The sequence below is a fragment of the Sorex fumeus genome, unplaced genomic scaffold, assembly GCF_029834395.1.
Source record: "Sorex fumeus unplaced genomic scaffold, SorFum_2.1 ptg000125l, whole genome shotgun sequence".
In the NCBI taxonomy this organism is placed as follows: domain Eukaryota; kingdom Metazoa; phylum Chordata; class Mammalia; order Eulipotyphla; family Soricidae; genus Sorex; species Sorex fumeus.
The window spans coordinates 3,395,246-3,416,865 of record NW_026606182.1 but is presented as its reverse complement, the minus strand read 5'-3'; the positions used below and the strand labels follow the sequence as shown (position 1 = coordinate 3,416,865).

The 21,620-nt window shown below is 61.0% G+C and overlaps 4 protein-coding genes across 5 annotated transcripts; 1 reads left to right on the top strand and 3 right to left on the bottom strand.

Moving 5' to 3' along the window:
• The first annotated feature begins 2,002 nt into the window (after positions 1–2,002).
• RPS19BP1 (ribosomal protein S19 binding protein 1) lies at positions 2,003–3,971 on the top strand. The gene is made up of 4 exons (XM_056137572.1): positions 2,003–2,102; positions 2,201–2,326; positions 3,476–3,573; positions 3,702–3,971. Exons 1-4 carry the CDS (start codon positions 2,051–2,053, stop codon positions 3,831–3,833), a joined length of 408 nt encoding a protein of 135 aa, XP_055993547.1. The 5' UTR covers positions 2,003–2,050; the 3' UTR covers positions 3,834–3,971.
• Positions 3,972–4,997: 1,026 nt separating this feature from the next.
• On the bottom strand, positions 4,998–6,800 carry ATF4 (activating transcription factor 4). Its single transcript, XM_056137503.1, has 3 exons — positions 6,633–6,800; positions 5,987–6,286; positions 4,998–5,892 (listed from the first exon to the last, which is right to left on the bottom strand). Exons 2-3 carry the CDS (start codon positions 6,189–6,191, stop codon positions 5,063–5,065), a joined length of 1,035 nt encoding a protein of 344 aa, XP_055993478.1. The 5' UTR covers positions 6,192–6,286; positions 6,633–6,800; the 3' UTR covers positions 4,998–5,062.
• Positions 6,801–11,673: 4,873 nt separating this feature from the next.
• On the bottom strand, positions 11,674–19,617 carry MIEF1 (mitochondrial elongation factor 1). The gene is made up of 5 exons (XM_056137454.1): positions 19,597–19,617; positions 14,889–15,039; positions 13,469–13,646; positions 13,071–13,333; positions 11,674–12,707 (listed from the first exon to the last, which is right to left on the bottom strand). Exons 2-5 carry the CDS (start codon positions 15,030–15,032, stop codon positions 11,901–11,903), a joined length of 1,392 nt encoding a protein of 463 aa, XP_055993429.1. The 5' UTR covers positions 15,033–15,039; positions 19,597–19,617; the 3' UTR covers positions 11,674–11,900.
• On the bottom strand, positions 14,949–21,391 carry LOC130044806 (mitochondrial ribosome and complex I assembly factor AltMIEF1). 2 transcript variants are annotated; one of them, XM_056137456.1, is made up of 3 exons: positions 21,298–21,391; positions 19,597–19,929; positions 14,949–15,039 (listed from the first exon to the last, which is right to left on the bottom strand). In XM_056137456.1, the coding sequence occupies exon 2, from the start codon at positions 19,899–19,901 to the stop codon at positions 19,689–19,691; it is 213 nt and encodes a 70-aa protein (XP_055993431.1). In that variant the 5' UTR covers positions 19,902–19,929; positions 21,298–21,391; the 3' UTR covers positions 14,949–15,039; positions 19,597–19,688. The 2 variants fall into 2 exon arrangements, with proteins under 2 accessions (XP_055993431.1, XP_055993430.1); XM_056137455.1 differs by lacking the exon at positions 21,298–21,391 and having other exon boundaries at positions 19,597–19,930.
• Between the last annotated feature and the right edge of the window lie 229 nt (positions 21,392–21,620).

Here is a 21,620-nt window from a genome sequence, read left to right as displayed (position 1 = left end):
CCCGGCTGCCATGTAATCCCATCAACAGCCAAGACCCAGAAACTATAAAACCAAGCTCCCGGAAGAGAACAGCGCTGAGTCTCCTGCCCCCGCGGCTGGTTGTCCCCACCGGGGCCCCTGGGGGGGGGGGAGCAGGTTGAGTTTCCCTCCCTGCCCTGAGCAGAGCCCCGGCAGCTGAAGACCTCCGGAACCAGCCACAGCCAGGCTTAAGAACACTTTCCACATGCTCGGATGAGCCTCACGCATGAAGGAACCGGCAGAGGAACCCAGGTGTGCGGGACCCGGGGCTGAGATCTCCAAGGCTGCTCGGATCGGGACTGAGCCTCCTCCACCCAGACCCCCATCTTCCAGTATCCTGGCTCATTCCTGAGTGCATGAGCCAGGAGGAACCCCTGTGCATTGCCAGGTGTGACCCAAAAGCATAAAAAAAAAAGCCCGCCATTTCCCAGGTTGCTAGCAACTGAATAAAACTGATTTTCACACATCAACCCTATTTCTCTAGTAACTGGCCTTTCAGCTACCAACTCCCAACTTTATTACTGAATCCAGTAACAAAGAAACCTCTTTACACTGTTTTTAAAAATCCAGAATCAGGGGCCAAAGAAACAGTAAAAAGGGTAGCACTGTCCTACCGTTGTTCATTGATTTGCTTGAGTGGGCACCAGTAACATCTCCATTGTGAGACTTGTTGTTACTGTTTTTGGCATATTGAATACATCACGGGGAGCTTGCCAGGCTCTGCCGTGCGGGAGGGGTACTCTCGGTAGCTTGCCGGGCTCTCCGAGAGGGATGGAGGAATTGAACCCGGGTCAGCCGCATGCAAAGCAAATGCCCTATCCGTTGTGCTATCGCCCGAGTTGGATTCTTGACACTCCATATGGTCCTAGGAGCATAGTCCTAGGTCCCTGAGTGCGAAAGCAGAAGGAAGCCCTGAGCCTCACTGAGTGTGATCTGAAAACAACAAAAATTCCAAAATCAGTCCTGGGTTGTGGCCCAGCAGTAGAACACTGGCCTTAAATGTAGAAGGTTTTTGTTTCCCACAACCATTAAAATAATATATATATATTTATTTATAGGCAGGGTCCCAAACAGATTATTTGTGTGTATTTATCTCTATATATTTAACATGTCAGAAACTAAATTTTTTTAATTGAAATATTTTTAAGTTCACATATAACAACAAATCCAATGCAGGCTAACATAAATAACATCTCTTTACGTAAATAATTATATTGTCCCAAACTAAAGGAAATAATGGAAAAACAGTGAGAGTTTTTCTGCATTTTTGCAAATGTCTTTTAATGTTTTGTCCCAATGTCTTGCTGAACGGAAGACAGCTGCATTCTCCAGCCGCAAGCGCTCTAAGTGATTCGTTCGCTTCGGTTGAAGTATATGAACAAAGATCTAGCCTTAACATTTTCCTTAAAATCAAGAACACTGGGGGACTGGAGCAATAGCCCAGCGGGTAGGGCGTTTGCCTTGCACGCGGCTGACCCGGGTTCGATTCCCAGCGTCCCATATGGTCCCCCAAGCACCTCCAGGAGTAATTCCTGAGTGAAGAGCCAGAAGTAACTCCTGTACATCGCCGGGTGTGACCCAAAAAGCAAAAAAAAAAAAAGAAAGAAAAAAAACCAAGAACACGGGTAGAGCACTTGACTTGCACACAACCGACCCCGGTTCGATTCCCGGTACCCCACATGGTCCCCTAAGCCCCGCTGGGTGTGAGCCCCTCCCGCCCCCTGAAGAATAAATCAAAAATACTAAACGTTCAGGTTCAGCCGCAGCGGAGATGAAAGATGCTCATCTCAGGGGCTTAGCCTGGGCTAATTGCGGACGACTTCCGGGAGAAGGCGTGGCCAGACGCGCCCAGAAAACGTCCAATCGAGATTGGACCATCGAGGAGTCCTTCTGCTCCTTAACCCCGCCTCCATCCCCGCCCCCTCCCCCGAAAGGCGCATGCGCCCCACGCTGACGGCTTCTTCCGCCCTCGGGGGGGGGGGGCGGCCGAGGCGGAAGTGACGTGGGGCGTGGGGCGGTACCGAGCCCGGCCATGTCGGCGGCCTTGCTGCGGCGGGGTCTGGAGCTGCTGGGGGCGCCGGAGGGTGAGGGGGCGCGAGGGGGCGCGGGGTCGGGGTGGGCGGGCGGCGGGGAGCCCCGCGCGCGCGCCCCCGACCGGGTCGTGCTTCTCTTCCCCTTCCAGCCGCCCCGGCGGACCCGGCCCCGGCGAGCGCGGCCGCGGGGAAGCGCGCGAAGCGGAGAGCGAAGGCGGCGCAGGCGCAGAAGCTCCGGAACTCGGCCAAGGGGAAGGTGCCCAAGTCGGCGCTGGGTGAGCCGGGCGCCGGGGTGGCCCCCGGGCCTGCGGGCCTGCGGAGGAGCCTGCTGCGCAGAGGGCGGAGGCCCCCAGGCTGAGGGCGGTGCACGGAGCTCCGGGGTGCCAGGGCTCACCCCGCCATCCCCGCCTCCTCCTCCTCCCCCCTCCCCCTCCTCCTCCTCCTGCTACCGGGCCCGCGCCCGGGGGGGGTGGGCCACTGGCCAGACTCGGGTTTCCAGGGCGGCCGCCGAGCTCTAAGCTCTGAGCTGCTCCCGTTTTAGTGCTCCCTGAAAAAGCCTCTGGCCGGCACCGCCACCCTCCCCCGCCCCGGCCATCCAGCGAGGTGACAACTGTACCCATCATCAGCCTCAGCAGAAGCATCTGGTCCCGGGCTGGGGACGGAGACGGGGTCAGGGTCGAGGTCGGGTGGAGCGCGTGCCTGGCCAGCACGAGGCCCTGAGTTACCGTGACCTAGTGGAACGTGCGCAGAACACCCGGCTGCTTTGGCTTTATTTGGGGGGGGGCGGGGGGTGGGGTTTAGACCCGGCGATGCTCAGGGGTTCCTCCTGGCTCTGCACTCAGGAATCACTCCTGGCGGTGCTCAGGGGACCCTATGGGATGCTGGGAATCGAACCCGGGTTGGCCACGTGCAAGGCAAACGCTCTGCCCGCTGTGCTATCGCTCCAGCACCAAGCCCGGCTGCTTTGGGAACTTGGGGAACTTGGCACGGATGCTCCCCTCCATCTGCCGTGCCCCTGCAAAACTCCACTCATCCTGAGTCTGCAGGATCCCTCCCCACAGTGCTCTTTGCTCCGCTTATGCATCACAGGTCTCCCCTGCCCTGGAAGAGCCTGACACACACACACACACACACACACACACACACACACACACTCTGTTCCCGTGGTCTCCCCTGCCCTGGAAGAGCCTCACACACACACACACACACACACACAGTGTTCCCGTTACCCTCACACACACACACACACACACATATACACACAGTGTTCCCGTTACCCTGATGACTGAGCAGAAGGCGGTGGGGGGGGGGGGGAGGTGGGACGGGGGGCCCCCAAAAAGGAGTGGAGCTAGGGGAGCTTCAGTGGGGCGCGTGGCGGGCCTGGGGACGGGATCTGAAGGGCTGTCTCCTGCTTGTGCCCACAGCGGAGTTCCAGAAACGCCAGAGTCGGGGCCACCTCAGGGAGAACGTGAAACTCCTGATGGAGGCGCGAAGCCCCGTGGCTGAGGCTGTCACCCGGCAGGTGTGGGCACCGTGGGTCGGACCCAGGGGAGAGCTAAGAGGGGGGCAGAAGGACCTAGGGCAGTGGGGGGGGGGGGTGTCCCTGGACCCTGGTCACTGTCCACTCACACACCCCCTCCTCCCTCCCAGATCCTGCGGCAGAACCGTGGTCGCAAGGCTTGTGATCGGCCCGTGACCAAAACAAAGAAGAAGAAGGCGGAGGGCACTGTGTTCACAGAGGAGGACTTCCAGAAGTTCCAGCAGGAATATTTTGGCAGCTGAGGGTCCGGAGGGAAGGGGCCAGCCTGCCCTGTTACTGACCATGGGACGCGGGGAAGGGCACATGTGGGCCCCGAGGCCACCCCAGCCTGATGAAGAGGGTGGGCCTTGGGCCTAATAAAAAGCGGGCTCTGGCCCTGCCGTGTGCTGGCTCTGCCTTAAAGGGGGTCTTCTCCCCAAGATGCCCCGCCAGAGTGTGAAGCCAGTCGGCTGACAGGGAGGCCCTCACTCTCTCAACCCCCGCTGTGTCCTGGGGGAGGCTGAGGGCTTTTTCTCTTGACATGAATCTGCCTGGGCCCGTGTAGCTTTGTTTTATGTAACAGGAACTAGAAGCCTGACAGTGCCCAAATGGGACAAAGAGGCAAGTTAGAGGTGAGGTCTGGGGTACTTCTGTGGTGAGTTACGGATCCTGCGCTGGCATAATTGTGACTGTCACCCGATACACGATGCTGGTTTCATCTCCAGACCACATAGGGTTCCTGGAGCCCCCCAGAAGGGATCTGAGCTCAGACCAAGTCTGGTTTGACACTGGAACGGATTCAAGCCCAGGCCAGCTGGCAGTGGAAACAAACACCCAGTGGTTGGTGTGCCCCGGCATCTCCTGACCCTGGGCCTCAGCTAGGGGGCATCCTGCGGGGCCCTTTTTCCTTCCTTCTCTGCAGCAGGAAGACCCCCTGCGAGGGGGCAGGTACCAGGGGCAAGGCCTGCCTCCCAGATACAGACCTGCCAAGAGCATCCTGAGTCCACACTGATCACCACTGTAAAGGGTAGTGTGTTACCCAGGACAGTTCTAGGGACCAGCCCCAGGGCCATGACAGTTTAGTAAAGCTGCCACTTGCACTCGGGCCTCTCAGGAGTCTAGGAACTCAGGTTTCAGCCTGGTGGAGACACTGCCACAGGTCCCTCAGGATTCCAGAAACCTGAGCTCAGGCTCGTAGTGGGTGAGCAAATCCGCCCTCCCCATCTTCCTCCAGTTTGTCATCTGAGTCCTCATTGGGGAGCCCTAGCACGTAATCCCGAAGGATTAAGGCCCAGATCCTGAGCATTTGCAACCCTTCTCAACTTAGTTAATTCCAGAGACCCTGGGGGTAGGGAGATATTTCAGCCCACCTGCCAACCAGCTTAGTCCTGCAGCTGGCTTCTAGTAAATCAAGAGACCAATGGTGCTTATGCTACAAAATAATTTATTACAACACCAGCGCAAGCCTATGTACAAGCACACTCCAGTCTAGCTAGGGCACCCGCTTCTTGCCCCTGGCCCTGCGGACCTCCTCCATCAGGTCTTTCAGGTACTGGATCTCCTTGGCCAGGGAGTCGGCGCGCTCTTTCAGAGCCTCGTTCTTCTTCTCCAGCTCTCTGCACTCGCCCGTCAGGGCCTCCTGCTCCGCCCGCTTCTTCTGGCGGTACCTGGTGGCTGCCGTCTTGTTCTGCTCCATCTTCTTCAGCTTCTTGTCTAGCTTCTCGCCCTTGAGCTTTGCTGCCACCATCCTCTCCCCAGGAGGGTCGTAGGGCTTGGGGCGGGCAGGGCCACCACAGAGGGCACCTGGGGAGGAGAGCAGGCCCCTACTGGGCGAGCCCCTGGTGGCAGGGGGGCTATGCTGGGGGGAGCCCAGGTAGGAGTCGGGGCTCATGCAGACGCCGCTGTCGTTGTCTGAGGGGGCATCTTCCTCCTTTATGCACAGAGAGATGGCAGTGGCGGGGGCCGCGGCATCGGGCTTCCTGTCCCCGGCAGCGATCACCACCTCGCTGCCCAGCTCTAAGCTAAAGGCGTGGTCTGGAGTGGAGGGCAGCGGGCCGGGAGAGGGGGGCAGCGGCTGCAGGAAGGTGAAGGGGGCAACCTGGTCTGCTTTCGGGGAACTTTCTGGAAGATGGCCAATGGGGTTCTCGACCTGGGGGGGCTCCTTGTCACTCTCCTGGAGTGGGTCAAAGAGGCCGCCGGTGTCCAGCGTGGCTAAGAGCTCGTCGGGCATGTCCAGGTCGCCGAGATTCAGCAGGCTGTCGAAGTCAAACTCCTTCAGATCCATCTTCTCCACCATCCAGTCTGTGCCCGAGAAGGCATCTTCTAGAGGGGCGGGGGGAGGGGGCGCGGGTCAAGCACGCGGCACCGGGTCGCCGCCCCACCCCGCCCCCACCGCGGCCACGGGGCGCCGGCTCACCCTTGCCGCCGTCCACCGCCAGCCACTCGGAGCAGCCCGCCCTAGCCTTGTCGCCGGAGAGCCCATGGGGTCTGAAGTGCTTGGCCACCTCCAGGTAGTCGTCCAGGAGGCCGAGGCCCTCTTCAGCCCCCAAACCCGACGGGTCGAAGGGGGACATCAAGTCCCCCCCCAACACCTCGCTGCCCAGGAAGCTCATCTCGGCCATGCTGCGGGGCTCGGCTGCCGGACTCGGGGGACGTGCTCAGCTCGAAGGTGTCTTTGTCGGTGACAGCAACGCTGCTGCTCAAGGCCGTGAGAAGCCTGCGGGGGGGGGGGGCACCAAGACCCCGGCCCGTGAGTGGGGGGGGGGCCGCCGGGCGGGGGTCAGCCCCGCAGCAGCCGCCGCCGCGACCCGGCGCCCCCGCTCGCCCCGCCCACGTGGCCGTGACTCACGCGCCGCCGCCCTGCCCCGCCGCCATCTTGGCCCCTGCCACGTTTCCCGGGGGCGCCGGGGCCGCGCGTCCCCGAGGCTCGTAAAAGCCGCTTCCCTCCCCGCGACGCCCGAGCGCCGCGCCCCTGCAAGCCGGAAAGGCCCCGCCGCGCCCCGGCCCTGCTCCCCGGCCGCCCCCACCCCCACCCCCACCCCCGGGCACGCCTCGGTCCTTACGCCATGGCTTAAGCCGCTGGGGGGTGCCGCTGCAGAGCCTGGTGCTGCTGCCGCCGCTGCAAAGGCCGATGCTGCCGCAGGCACTGCTGCCTCTAATGCGCCATGGCGGCTGCGGACCCTGTGGGAGCGGAGGAGACAGGCGCGCGCTCACGACACCACAACCCACATCGGCGGACGGAGGAGAAATGGCCGCGCCTCGCCCGACGTGGGTCTATTTATAGACTTGGCGCCGGCCGGGACGCATCACTCCCCGCGCGGTCCTTCCGCCGCGGTCACGTGACCGGGTCTTTTCGGCCCTGCGTTTCCATCCCGCGCGTGCCCGCCCCGGCAGCCCACCCCCGCACCCCATGCAACAGTTTTTAATAGCCCAGGCGTAGCCGCGGAGACGAAACGAGGAACTTTCAGGGTTTCACGACGTTTTTAAAAAGGCGCACTACTTTGCAAGATGGAAACGTCGCCCTTCCCTCTGCCGCCAGGGGCGCGGAGGGATCTCAGACACCTTCATTTCCGGTGTCACCTCGAAGCCTTTCAAGGAAGGTTTTTTTCTTTTAATTGTGAAGCGCCAGGGGCGGCAGCCTCGTAATCGCGCGAGATGCTGTAGGAGAGCGCGCGTGGCGCTAATTGGCCAGGCACGATGAGTCATAGTTATCTCCCTCGGCTATTGGCCCGGGCTGAGCGGGTCGGCGCGAGAACGGGGCGGGGTCGCCGGTTCGGTTCCCGCCGCCGGGCTCGGGCGTCGGTCTCCTTGTCCGCGCCTTTCCAGACGCTTTGGCCGCTTCGGGCCGCGCTCGCGGAGGCGCCCCGAGGGTTGGAGCTGCGCCAGCGGACAGAGCGTGCCGAGGAGAGTCCGGCGCCCTCCACGGCCCGCCATTGTCGGGTCCTGTGGTGGCGGCGACCGCGAGCTCCTTTCACCTCCGTGATCCGCACAACTCCGATTTCTGTGAGAGCTGTGATGTGCTCCCCCCGCAGAGAAAGTTGTAGGAAAAAGCGACGTGGGAAACTGCGTATCCACCACAGAGTCGTCATTATCTTCATCCGACAAATTTTCAAGATTTAAAAAAAAAAAAGTGGGAAGGTCCCCGGGATGCCTCACACAGGCCCAAGCCTGCTCCCCGCGGACCCTTTTCTCGTCAGTGTCGGCGGGGACTAGTCAGATGCCAGGTGCAGTCCAGGGTCGGAAGGAGCTAGGTGGCAGGTTTCAGGACAAACCTGGCTCTGCCACTGCCTGGACGTGTGGAAAGCGACGGAGCCGTTTCCTCCTCGATGAAACATGGCTCACCATGTGCACCCTCAGCCGAGCACCCTCAGCCCCGGGCTGAAGTGATTATCGCCAGGATCAGGACTCGGGTGTGACTCGACCTCCAATTACAGTAACATCATCCTGCTTCCTTGGCTTTTGTCACGGAGATGAAACCAACTATAAACTGGCTATGCATACAGGCTCTGAGGGTTCTAGAATAATCTTTCTTGGCCAAGAATCCCTCCCTAGGCAGGGAGATAGTTTAAAGGGTTAGGCGCTGCTTTGCATGTGGGAGCCCCAGGTTGGATCCCCAGCACCTCATGGTCCCAGAGCACTGCCGGCAGTCTCTGAGCACGTCCCAAAAAATAAAATTCCTGCCTGAGCACACCTGTTCAAAGGCCTAACTTGGGCCACTCAGGACACGTGACCTTTTTGTGCCATCAAAGGGCAGCACCTCCAGGAGACAGAGAAAGCAAGACAATGCCCGTTTTGACGCTGCTGAGATCATGGAAGAATGACTCTGCAACGTTTCTGTCATCTCTGCTAAGGATGACACTGGAGAGCTGGTGGCATTCTTGTGTTTCAGGCCACACTCCAAAGCCAAAGCTTTTGCATGTCATGGAAGCACATCCCAGCTTCATTTCCTTCCTGCAGGAGAAAGAGTTGATGGTTGTCTCTGTTTTGGGGGCAAAACTGCTTCTCTGTGGACCTTGCCAAGGCAGGATAGATCAGTGACTGAATTCTTTTATTCTTTTTGCAGTGATGCACAGGGGTTACTCCTGGCGGTGCTCGGGGGACCATATAGGATGCTGGGAATCGAACTCAGGTTGGCCACGTGCAAGGCAAACGCCCTACTGCTGTGCTATTACTCCAGCCCCTGAATTCTTTACCTGTTAAACACAGCAGGCTCTGCCAGAGTGGCCAAGTGATTGGAGGGTAAGCTGCAGGATTAACCTCGGAGACCAAGACTTTACAGTGGGGTAGAGTGATAGTACAGCCAACAAGGCGCTTGTCTTGCACACAGCTGACCCAGGCTGGGTCCCCCGACACCCCATATGGTTCCCCAAGCCCATAAAGAGTGATCGTTGAGCATACAAGACCAGAACAAAACCAAAAAAATTGACTGAGATCATCAAAAAGAAAACACAAAACACAGCGGGTAGGGTATTTGCCTTGCATGTGGTCGACCCGAGTTCCATCTCCGGCATCCCATAGGATCCTCCAAGCACCACCAGGAGTAATTCCTGAATGCAGAGCTGGGAGTAACCCCTGAGCATCACTGGGTGTGACCCAAAGCAAACAAACAAACAAAAAAAGAATCAGCAGCTGAAGGCTCTGACCCAGCTCTGACCCTCGCAAGTGCCAGCTGGGCTCCCGCCCGAGTGTCCACTCCTTCCCCAGCTCCGCCTGAAGCTTTGGCAAGAAGGCTGGTGTTCTCACCAGGCGCACAGGGGCCCCTCCACGAAGTCTGGTCCTGAAGCTAATTCCTCTTCAGGAGCACTGGAGCTCTCAATATGAGTACTGGGAGCTCCCCAGGCAGCTCAGAAGCAGGAACAAAGGTCGCGAGCTGCAGCTAACAGGAGCCTCGCGCCTCTCCAAACCCACATGGAGTCTTCCTTTATTGGAAAAAAGTCACAACCAAGCATCTGAAGAAAAATAGTTTTCCTGGACTAGCGATCTTTTTCAAACAGAGCAGATCAACATACACTTTGGAATTGCTCTGGTTTTCAAGATGAGGCGGCTTTTTAAGCTTTAGGCGAACCTCTAGGATTCCCCCGAATGTTTAGACTGAGCACGAGCGGATGCTCTTACTCAAGACCACAGTTACTGAGAAGCAAGATGGGTGGAGTGGGGGTGAGAGGAGGAAGTTCCCCAACTTTCCCCAAAGATTATTTTAAAGTGACTGGGGGAGGGACATATTATCCTCTTCCATCCAAAGATCCGCCACGCATGTGGTGTGTGATGTGCCCAGTGGGTGAAGGGTTGGAACTGCTCTGCCTACGGCTTCCAGTGATGCGCTTTGGGGGTGGGGACAGCTGGAGTTGACCTGGGCCTCCTGTGTGAAAGGCATGCCACCAAAACCAAACTGCGCCTCCCCAAGAATGGCACGACCTCTGCTCTCCTGGCCTTGCCCCTCAGATCCCAGTGGGTTCCACACAACATCCCCTCTCCCCCTTGTCCTCTGTACTAGGGCTTCTCACCCCTGCCCACTTGCTTCCTTCCCATGGTCACCGAGTCTCCTCGTGCCCCCCATACCAGACCTTTCCCCTGTGGTCCCTTGAACTACCCAGGGGCCCCCAACAGAGAATCACTGCTCTACACCCATCACTCCGGGTGAAACTCGGCATAGAGATTTTCTAGCTCCAATTTGTTTGGGATCTTTGCCTTTTCTTCAGGGCCACCAGTGGTGTTCAGGGCGACTCCTAGAGGTGCCGGGGACCGAGCCCAGCCTTCAGCGAGCAAAGCATGCCTTCGCCTGGGGAGCCACTGCCCAGGCCCCTGAACTCCGCTTTGATTCTGACAGCCTCGGCAGAGCTCTCCCAGGCCTGAGTGCTGCGCTTCTCTGTGGGCCCACTGAGTCACCGGAGCGACTTCTGCGTGCATGTGAGAAGAGGCAGGAAGAGTCTCCCCACACAACCAAGGCTGGCCCAGTTCTCCACCCCACCCCAAGCCCACACCCAGACCGGCGCCCCTCCCTGAAGTTCCAAGGGTGGCCAAGGCCCCACTGCTCTTTGCCGTCACTCCGTGTCACGGCGCAGGAAGGGAACAGCTGCGGAGCTGCGGCGGGCTCACAGGGGGAGGCAGTGAGAACAGGAAGACAAGAACTGCCTAGTGGAGGCGCAGATGAGACACGGGTCACCAGCCACGGCAGAAAAGACGACACAGGACAGGCAGCTGCAGACACTGTGTATTCGCCACCCGTCCCTCGGCGCCGGCACACTGCGGGAACAGCGCGACTCTACGGCGGCCACGCAGGGGCCCCCACGGGCTCTCCCTAGCACCCGTCTCCCCCGGGGCCGCGGAGGACAGCCTCTGGAGGTGCCCAGACATGGTGGGGAAGGAGGGGCCGACGGGCCTCTCTGTGCTCTAAGGTGAGACCCATGCAGGCGGGGCCCGGGCACAAGGTCGCAGTCCAAACCAGAGCTGGGCTCCAGCGCCACCACCTGGGACCTGCATGGCTAAGGCCGTGTCCTCGAGGATCTCACCCGAGTTGGCGACAAGGCCAGGAAATGGGTGACCACATTCTCCCGCAGAGGAGTCCCTGGCCACCCCTCCCCTCCAGGGCTCGCCTGCCCGTGACTGTTCCCTGCTCTGCACTCTCCCGGCTGGCCACTAGGACACACCCTCCACATAACCAGGTGCCCACTGGATCCTGCACCTCACTGCACCCTGGGGGGGGGTGGGGGCGCGGCTGCAGGACCAGCCACTCTGCAACACAAGTGAAGTGACAGGACGGGGAGGGGAGGAGGGGAAGAGACTTCTTTTCCAGGGCCCCGGCTCAGAGACCTGCTCCTCCGCCGCTGCGACCCCGAAGCCTGAAGACCGTCAGGGTGGTCGCTCGGCTCAGCCCAGGCCGGCCTGGGAACTGCCGCCAGGACTCTGCGGGACCCTGCGCTAAAGGCAACATCCTGATCAGGCAGAGGTGACCCGTGGGAGAGAGCAGAGAGAAGGCACAAACGAGGGGGGGGGAAGACACGGAAAAGAGGGACAGAAGCAGACGCGGCCGACGACACCGAGTGGTCCCAGCTCGGGCCGGAGCCCACCTGCCCAGTTCATCCAGAGAGAGCCGGAGCCGCGGTGGGGGGCAAAGAGCACAGTGTTGTGTTTGGTAACAAAAATAGAAAGGGCTGCGTGAGAACAGAACGGAGGACGTGGATCTGATCCGCGGGGCGTGACAGGACGGGACGTGACAAGGGCCATGACCAGCAGACAGGAGGCCCCGGGGGAGCCTGGGAGGCACCAGCTTCACAGCCAAGGGTTTGGAACGGACCATCCGGGGCCCGCGCCCACCCCGCCCCTCCCCTGCCCTACGTCTGCAGCAGCACCTCTGGCTCGGACAGCGAGGAGTACAGGGTGTAGCCCAACTCGTCTATCTCTTCGGGGGTGAGCTCTGCGAACAGATTCACCTTGGGGTTCAGGGCGCTGGGCAGGACCCCAGCCTCCAAGTAGCTGATGAGCCCCCTGAGGGCCTGCAGGAAGCGGTCGGCCAGCATCTCCGCGGACCAGTCGGTCTCCTCCTGGGCCAAGTGGAGGATGACGTTGGTGAGCTGGCTGGCAGTGAGGTGGCCCAGGGCGGGGGTGGACTTGCAGATGGCCTTGAGGATCTTGAGGCACAGAGAGCGGCAGCCCAGGTCGGCCTGGTCCAAGGCCCGCAGGCGAGCCGTCTCGGCGGGACGCAGGCTCAGCCGCCACAGGTTGTCGTACTGGGCTAGTCGATGTGGCCTGGCCACCAGGACGGTGTCCCCAAGGGTCACCGACGGCAGAAAGTCAATGACGAGATGCTTGTCCCGCTCATACTGAACTTCCAGAGTCAGGGCCTCGGGGGGCGGGGCGGGCCGGATGATGTAGTCCAGGAGGGAGCCGATGGCCGGCCAGTTGATGGAGCCGGCCACGACCTTCTCAAAGGTGTCTGCCACGGTCTTGGGGGACAGGTAGCCCCCAACGACACAGCGGTCCCAGTAACTGCTCCCACGGGGAAAGTACTCGGGGTTCTCGCGGCGGACCAGGAAGAAGCCAGGGACGTTCATGATGGTGTCCTCGCCCGGGATGCACGACCAGAGGTTCTGCTCCAGCACGAGGGGCACGATGAGCTGGATGTGGTCAGCTGTCACCACCTGCGGGGACGGAGCGCAACAGTTGTGACGCGTTTCACCTGCTCTCGAGATGCTTCCCCAAATGCAAGTCCCACACTCTGGCCGCCCCAACAGTAACGGGGAATAAGAACTCCGCGACCCACGTCAACTCAGTGGTAGGGAAAGCTGGGTTCACGGGCGCCCCTACATCTCAGAGCATCAAGCGCACGCAAGAGCCCCGTGCCCTGGCAAGGAGGCCTGGCAAGGAGGGAACCAGAAAGCACGGATAAACAGGTTTCCCAGAGCTTCCTTCCGGGGCAGAGTTTGCTCCGGGGTCCAGGTCCCCCACCCTGGGGGTCCTCGGCAGCAGAGACCTCCCCCCAGATCTGCGGTGAGAAGCGTTACCTGCAGGTCGTCATAGAGGCTGCCGCTCAGGTACATGTCCCGGAGCGGCATGTCAGGCAGCTTGGCCCGCAGGAAGCTCCGCAGCTCGGCACATATGTCCACGGCAGCTTGCTTGGCCCGCGCCTGCTCGCCGGCGGGGATGGCCGCCCGGTCCCGGTAGTAAGTGAGCAGTTTCTCCTGCAGGGACATGCGGAGTCGTGACTTCTTCAAGTCTACCTGGCCCTTCCTGGCCAATGGCTTGGGCCGGGGCGGGCAGAACGTATCTGCCAAGGCAAGAGAGAGGCACGTGAGCTCTTCCCATCCTTGCTCGGATCTCGGCCCGAGTCCGAGAGTGGGGGGCAGGGGCGGAAGCCCCCAGGAGCATGGGTTTGCCGAACGCGGGCAGGGCGGGGCCTCACCGGTCTCGAAGGCGGAGGCGTCCGTGGGCAGCGCCTGCAGGGACCGGCTCATGCCCGTCTTCATGTCCTTGTTCAGCAGCCGCGGGGAGCCCATCCAGTTGGGCTCTTCCCAGCTCCTCTTCCCGGAATGGCCCAGGCGGGTGGGGCTGGTGGGGGCGCTGATGGCCCGGTCGTACATCTGGGAGCAGAGGGGACAGTGCTGAGCCATGGACCCGTGGTCCGGCCCCGCCCGCGACTGTCTGCCTCTAACTCTGCTCTGGGGACAACTGCATCGGAAATGATCTGGTGAGATTTACCCAAAATGCCACTGCCCGGCGATACCTTCACATCCAGATCTATTTTTTTCTCTTAGGGATGGGGGGTGGGGGGGCTTGGAGACCACTTCTGTCCTGTGTTTGGGGTGCTCCACATGCTGCCAGGGATCAAACTGGGGTCAGCTGCATGCAAGACGAGCGCCTTAACCCCTGCAGATCTCTCTGGCTCTGTCTGGAAAGACTTATGTAATGAGGATCTATAAATACCTCCAAACCTGATTTTTCTTTTTCACTGAAAACTCCTTTTTGTTTTTCCCCACACCACCTCAATGAATGCATGTAAACTTCCCATACAAAGATGCATTTGCTAACTACGGAACTCGGCATGGTACGAAAGGATCACAATGCAGAGTACCAAGTCACTGATTTCACACATATTACTCAGTGCGGTGACCATGCCAACCTGTCCCAGGCCCTTAGCAATCGGAACAGTGAGGGGACACACGAGGAGGAAAAACACGAAGACGGGAAGACAGCGAGAGTGACCAGGAGGTCACCGGCAATTTCTAATTCTGTATCTTTCCTGTGTTCTGGCCTGCACCAGGGAGTGCTCGGGGCTTCCTCCTGGCCCTGCACTCAGGGATTACTGGAGGCGAGCTCAGGGAACTTTCTGGGATGCTGGGGATCGAACCCACCGGTCACGTGCTTGGCAAATGCCCTCTGCACAATCCTGTCTCTCCGGCCCCTCTGCTTAGAGCTGTGATGTTTGCCACATAGTTCGTTAGCAGTGAGGCCACACTCTCTGTGTGTTCATCTCTCTGGGACCAGATGAACCGGCCTGAAGCCGGTTCTGAGCTGGCCAACACTGAGCCCGCCCCGCCTGCACTCCCATTTGCAGTGCTCTCACAAACACCAGGACGAGAAGCAGCTACAAGGTGCTCACAGCGTCAGGGTCACAAACGGCGTCTCAGGAAACTGGGACTGGGAACTCACGACCCTACCCCGCTAGGGCCGTCACTGCATCACCCCCCAGCCCACCCCCACAGCACTCTAGCCAGAAGCTCCGGGGCAGCCCTGGCGCCGACTCGCTAACCCCCAAGGCCAGGGCCCAGCCACGATGCCCCGCGCCCCGGGGTGCCCAGCCCTCCTGGGCTGCAGGCACTTACCCTCTTCACCGCCAGGGTGGCGATGCCCAGCATGGCGGCGCCGCCCACGCCCAGCACCAGCCGGGCATTGGAGAGCACAAAATCAATGGCCGTGCCGATGCCATTGTCATCCTTCTTGCCCTTGCGCTCGCCGGCGCCCGCCATGGCTCACCTGCGGAGGAAGCCAGACAGTCGTCAGCACCGGGACCGCCACGGCAGCCCTCCGCCTCGCACCCCCGCCAGTTAGAGCCCACGGCACGCTGGGGACCACCCTGGCAGGCACCGGAATACCCAATGCAAAGGCCTTAACCTCTGGTATATCTCTCTGGGGAGGACAAAGTCCCACGATCAGCGCCGACAATCAGTCTCACTCACTCGAGCCCCTTCCCAGCGTGACACTGGGACCACGGTGGATCTACTCTCTGAAGGGCCCGAACTAACAGATTCCCCAGGGCCCATGTAACCCCACCCATCAGTTCACACAGAGGCTTGCCAGAGTCCCAGAGAAAAGAACAGAAAAGCCCGGGCTCCCGACTCCTAGCAGGAGGCTTCTTTGCTTTCTTTTCTTTTTTTTTTTTTTTTTTGGTTTTTGGGCCACTTGTGGCTCTTCACTCAGGAACCACCACTCCTGGCATGCTCAGGGGACCCTATGGGATGCCGGGGATCGAACCCGAGTCAGCTGCTCTGTACAAGGCCAACGCCCTCCCGCTGTCCCATCTTTAGGAGAGGGAAGAAAACAGTCCCTGGAGGTAAGACAGCAGCAAAGGGTACAGCCCCATCAGAGCAGACGCCAGCAGGAGTCTCTCAGGCCGCTCCGAGTCCCCATGACCAAGGGTGGGGGCAGGCGGTGTGGGCAGCAGAGGGAGTGCCGGCCTCAGGAGCGGAACCTGACACCAAATGCGCCTGAGCCTCGCTTCAGGGCTGGCGACTGACCACAAATGAGCTCCTGCAGCACTCGGCCATGGAAACTGGAGAAACGGGCCGGAGCGATAGCGTCGCGGGGAGGGCGCTAGCCTTGCACACAGCCGGCCCAGGTTCTATCCCTGGCACCCGGAGCCCACTGGGGGATGACCCAGAGGTAGCCTGAGCATCACCGGGTGTGGACACTGCCCCCACTGCAGAAACAAAAGAGGGGCAGGGGGGAACATGCCTGGATCACAGGGCTGTCTCGAGCAAGACCCATCTGCCAAGACACGGTGGGTGACGCTGTACCTGCTGTCCAAGCCACCCCGTCATTTGCACCCATCATCTCCGCAGACCCCTCTGCCTCAGAGGGCAGCACGTCTAGACCATGTGCTGGCTCAGACAGCCCCTAGAGTCGCAGGCCGAGGCCTATGGAAACACTTTCCTGCACGAGTCTTTGTTGAACCACTTTAACATTGGTTTTTAAAAAAAGGTTTTTTGGTTTGTTTTTGTTTTTGTTTTTGTTTTTTTTGCTTTTTGGGTCACACCCAGCGACGCTTCAGGGTTCCTCCTGGCTCTGCACTCAGGAATTACTCTTGGGGTGCTTGGGGGACCCTATGGGTTGCCAGGGATTGATCCCGGGTTGGCCACGTGCAAGGAAAACGCCCTACCCACTGTACTACCGCTCCGGCCCCTAAATAAATGTTTTTAAATTTATTTGGGGGTGCCAAGTTATTGGGCCACATCCAGCAATGCTCAGGGGACTTATGCAGTGCCAGAAATTGAACCAGTGTCAACCGCAAGAAACACAAGAGCCTTAACCCTGGTATTCTGCCCCTCCTCAAAATTTTTTAAGGCAGCAGCGCAAGGAGCACTAAGCTGGTGGGCAGGGCTGCCACCCCTCAGGCGAATGAGTGACTCATGAAGAGGCCCAAGACAGACAGGGGGAGAGGTTGATCAGGATCCAGAGGGAGGTCAAGTCAGAGTCATGTCTGCATGTGGCTAGCATCAGAGGGTGCCCTGAGCACTGACAGGGCGTGTGTGTCCCTCCACTGCGGGGCCCTTCCAGTAGGACCCTCAGGCCTTCCCATTCAACTGCCAACTGTTGCCTGAAAACTGCCAGGGGCAGTCCCAGACCCCAGCTGGGAAGGCCTCCCCCCACCCCCAAGAAAGAATGCCTATCACCCCAACATTCAGGGGATGACAGGAAATGGAGGGCCTGCAACTTCCTGGGATGACAGTGCAGAACTATGGAAATTCCAACTTGTTCCACGGGCAAAGGGAAGGCGTTCTGGCTCGGATACACGTGAGGCAGCTGGCGCAGACCCAGCGTTGGACGCTCGAGCATGTGGGCATTCTCCACATTCATCCCCTCCATGCCAGCCTGCCTCACGGGCAGCTCCAACGCTCACACAGAAACAGGCAAAGGTTAGCACTGGCCTGCTGCCCGGGGCGGCCAAGTTCAGGCTGTGGGCCGGAGGGGGAGGGCAAAGGCTTACAGGGGTCCCACCAACCTCATCACGTCTCCCTGAACTATGACCAGAGCTTCCTGGAATTTTTTTTTTTTTTTTGCTTTTTGGGTCACACCCGGCGATGCACAGGGGTCACACCTGGTTCTGCACTCAGGAATCACCCCTGGCGGTGCTCAGGGGACAATATGGGATGCTGGGAATCGAACCCAGGTCGGCTGCGTGCAAGGCAAACGCCCTACCTGCTGTGCTATTACTCCAGCCCCAGCTTCCTGAATATTTTGATTCACTGGGGCAACATCCCAGAGCCAGCGAAATTCAAAAGAGCTACGAGCCCTTGAGGCCAAGAGAAAGTATGGGAGGCAGGCACGAAGCAGCAGACCCGGGTTCGATCCCCGGCACCCCATATGGTCCCCCGAGCCCCATCAGGAATGACCCTGAGCACAGTTTGGCCCCCCCAAAAATACAAAGTCAAACAAACAAGCAAAGAGCTACTGGCCTGGGGCCGGAGTAATAGTACAGTGGGGAGGGCGTTTGTCTTGCATGCTGCCGACCTGGGTTCAGCCCCCGGCATCCCATATAGTCCCCCAAACACCGCCAGGAGTAATTTCTGAGTGCATGGGCCAAGAGTAACCCCTGAGCCATCGCTGGGTGTGGCCCAAAAAAGCAAAAAAAAAAAAAAAAGAAAAGCTACTGTCCTGAGGGACTGGGGGCAGGGTGCTGAGGTGTTTAAGGAAAGACTAGTGCTCCCTGTCAGTGCTCTCTGCCAAGTGTGGAGGGGGGCCCCTGTGGGAAGAGCCTCTTAGCGGCCTGTTAGGGAGGTGGTCGGGCAACCTGTAACCCACTCAGTCGAAGGAGCCCAGGGCCACAGATATCTGCTCGGCCTGGCCCTGGCATGCTACAGGAGGCGCTCAGGAGAACGTCATCCCCAAGGATCCTCCACCAGCTCTCAGCCCCACCCCCCCCCTCCGCAGCCCACACACCCTCACACACGGACACCCCTGGGTGCCCCCCTTCTTGTCGGTCACATCTCTCAGCTTGTCCCCCATGTGGTCTCCACCCCAACCCCCCCTCCATGTCAGCCCCCCAATCACAAAAAGCCACGACAGGGGTGACAGCACAGCGGGCAGGGCGTTTGCCTTGCACACGGCTGACCTGGGTTCAATTCCCAGCATCCCATATGGTCCCCTGAGCACCGCCAGGGGTGATTCCTGAGTGTAGAGCCAGGAGTAACCATCACCAAGTGTGACCCAAAAAGCAAAAAAAAAAAAAAAAAAAAAAGCCACAACAGCTCCCCACTAGTGATCTCACAATCTCAAAGGGATTCGGGTCCTCGGGACCTGGTCCAGCCTCAGCTTAGACGACCTGTCCTCCTGGGGGCCACCAGCCATGCCAGGCGACCTGGTCTCCTGGGTTCCACCAGCCACGCCGGGCTTGATGCCCCAGATGGCCAAGCGTGGGTCCCACCTCCTCCCCGGGGCCTCTGGGTGCCTGCTCTTGCGCGATGCCCTCTTCCCTCCCGCCATCTGTGGGTGCCAGCCCCCAGGCCCAGCCCGAGCTGCCCTGAGTTCCCTAGGGCACTGATGGGCCTTTTTTCCTCTCTGCCAGCAGGAGACACGGCTGGCTTAAGCGCTACCTCTGACTCAGGGTGGGGCCACATTCCTTCCGGGACACTTCGGGGAGGGGGGCACAGGTTCGGACCCCAGCACCCCATATGGCCATCCAAACATGCCAGGAGTGAACCCTGAGCACCGCCAAGTGTGGTCCAGAAACCAAATCACCACCACAAAAAAACAGCGCTCACAGCCCCCTGCTGACCCCATGGGCTGGGGACCCGCCGCCTCTTCCTTTTTTTTTGGGGGGGGGGGTTTTGTTTCTTGCTTTTTGGGTCACACCTGGCAATGCACAGGGGTCACTCATGGCTCTGTACTCGGGAATCACTCCCGGCAGTGCTCAGGGGACCATATGGGATGCTGGGAATCGAACCCAGGTCGGCCGCATGCAAGACAAACGCCCTCCCCGCTGTGCTATCGCTCCAGCCCCCACCACCTCTTTCAAGCTTCAAAAGGGCCCCGAGAGCCAGGCATCTGGGTCCCCGTCGGACAGGAGGGTATGGGAAGCCTAGGAAGGTCTCAGGATCGGCCCGCAACCCAGGGCCATCTACACGCCGAGCAGCGAGGCCCGGGTGGGAGCTTCAGAGCATGTGGGGGCAGAACCCAGTTTCGAGTACGAAGTCATGATGTGCGCGCGGCCTAGGACAGCCAGCGAGCAGGGACAGAGTCGGGGCCACTCTCTGCCAGCGAGGTCACAGCTGGCCTGATCTCCGCCCAGCCCGGGGCCTCCCCGAGGTCTCTTACCACATCGGCGAGGCAGCGCCAGGGGCGGGCAGACGGCTGGGCACACGGCGTCTCCGCCCTCGTTCCCTGGGGCGCAGGGACAGGAGAGGGGCCTAGATGATCCCCCCCAGTTTGCTGTGAAGGAAGACCAGGCCCTTTTCCAGCTGCCTCTCCCGGGCCGCGGGGTCCTCGAGCTTCTGGTTCTTCCGGAACTCGCGGCGGATGGAGGCCAGGTAGAAGCCCCGGTCAGTGTAGCGCAGCGCCCGGCCCTGGCGCAGCAGAGCCCGGTAGAGACTCAGCACCGCCTCGCGGCTCCAGGGGGCCATGGGGGATGGGCGGGGGCTGGGCGTCGAGCTGCGGGAAGGGCAGACACCAGCATCAGGTGAGGTCCGGCATCAAGTGAGGTCTGGCAGCGACTCTCCACACCTTCCTCCCCAGGTCCCAGTGTGCTGGACCCTGTGACAGGCAGGGCTGCCCTCAGCCCTGACCCCACTCCCCAGCAGTGACAGGCTCTACTGAAAGGGCTTGGCGGCTGCCAAACCGGCCACTGACAGGCCATGTGACTTTGGACAGGGCTGCTACCCTGAGCCTCAAAGCAGACACATCCAGGGGGGTCTCAGCCACACAGGCCTCCCTACACCGCCCCCCTCCAGGGCTCATAACCCTTCACCTCTTTATCCTGCCTTGCCTAGAACTGAGGACCGGGCAGTACTTTGCCCACAGGACTGGGATGAGGACTCGGGGGATGGTGGGTGGAGTCGCACTCTTTCTCCTGGTTAGCAAGTGCTCAATAAACAGCAGATCTAGCAGCACACACAGGCTACTACGAACCCGGGGGTCAGGACTGGCGCTGTACCCAGCACAACCAATTGGAGGAAGTGAGGAGGGGTCCGGGAGATGGGGGGGGGGGGGGTGAGGGGGGCTAGCCGGGGCTGATGGATTCCAGGCACCACATGGTGCAGCCTTGGAGCCCCCAAGCACCCGGGAGGTGGCCTGAGTCAGCACTGCACCCTTGAACCCTTGCACCTGTGCATCCCTGAGCCTCCTGGGCACTGCCTGGGAGCCCCCCACCAAAAAAATTTTAAAAAAAAAAGGAAGCTGGTTCAGACCAGTTAACCCTCATTCTTCCTGCACCCCAGCCCGGCGCCTCCCTCTGACAGCACCTTCCTTCCACTAAGCGCCCCGGGACCCCTCACCCCGGAGGCAGCAGCTCCCCGAGGGGGCGTCACGCACGCACAACTGGCCCGGGGGATGGGGGGCGGCCCCGGACCCCGCACTCTGGGAAGCACCAACGCGGGACCAGCGCCCAGCGGGGCAATCCACACCCGAGCTCAGACCCCCAAGAGGAGGGCCAAGAGGGGGGGCTACCCCGCGCGGGCCCCCCCGTTCCGGAAGCGGGGACCAGGGGGGTCGGCCAGGCAACGGAGGCGCGGACTCGGGGTCCCGCCGGCCACCCCAGCCCCCGGCCCCACCCCCACGCCGAGTGCGGCACGCCCGGACCGGGCGGGGGGTGCGGGCCCGGCGAAGGGCGCTTTGTGAGGTCGGCGGCGCCGCCACGCCGGGCCCGGCCGCGACCCCCCCCACCGGCGCGTCCCCCCCCCGGGGAGCCCCGGAAAACTGGGCCGGGCGGAACCGGGGCGCCCCCGGGTGCGGGGCGGGGCCCGGCGCGGCCTCCCGGGACGGACGGAGCCCGGGGCCCCGGCGGCCGGGCCGCTCGCTCACCCGCGGACCGCGCGCGCCTCCTCGCCGCCTCGGGACTCGCCTGCCGCCGGCCACCGCTCCCGGGGTCACTCACCAACATGGCCCCTTCACTTCCGGGACGTGACCTTGCGCGCCGAGCCCAGGGGCGGGGCTGAACCCGGCCCGGAGGCGGGCCGAGGCGGGAGGACTTCCGGTCTGCGCGGCCAAGGCCTTCCTCCCGGGGGCGGGGCCGGCCCTGAGGCCCCGCCTCCTCCCCGATGGCACCGCCCATCGCCCCGAGCCCCGCCTCCAGCTGTCATCAGGCCCCGCCCCCTGAAGGGCGCGTGCGATGGTTTCCCGAGTGG

Coding starts and splice junctions, on each gene's coding strand:
- ATF4 (XM_056137503.1), bottom strand. CDS start 6,191: ATGGCCGAGATGAGCTTCCTGGGCAGCGAGGTGTTGGGGGGGGACTTG. Junction 5,893..5,986: donor GGCGGTGGACGGCGGCAAGG/GTGAGCCGGCGC, acceptor CCGCCCCTCTAG/AAGATGCCTTCTCGGGCACA.
- RPS19BP1 (XM_056137572.1), top strand. CDS start 2,051: ATGTCGGCGGCCTTGCTGCGGCGGGGTCTGGAGCTGCTGGGGGCGCCG. Junction 2,327..3,475: donor GGTGCCCAAGTCGGCGCTGG/GTGAGCCGGGCG, acceptor TTGTGCCCACAG/CGGAGTTCCAGAAACGCCAG. Junction 3,574..3,701: donor CTGAGGCTGTCACCCGGCAG/GTGTGGGCACCG, acceptor CCTCCCTCCCAG/ATCCTGCGGCAGAACCGTGG.
- MIEF1 (XM_056137454.1), bottom strand. CDS start 15,032: ATGGCGGGCGCCGGCGAGCGCAAGGGCAAGAAGGATGACAATGGCATC. Junction 13,334..13,468: donor CGCCTCCGCCTTCGAGACCG/GTGAGGCCCCGC, acceptor TTGCCTTGGCAG/ATACGTTCTGCCCGCCCCGG. Junction 12,708..13,070: donor GCCTCTATGACGACCTGCAG/GTAACGCTTCTC, acceptor CCGTCCCCGCAG/GTGGTGACAGCTGACCACAT.
- LOC130044806 (XM_056137456.1), bottom strand. CDS start 19,901: ATGGCCCCCTGGAGCCGCGAGGCGGTGCTGAGTCTCTACCGGGCTCTG.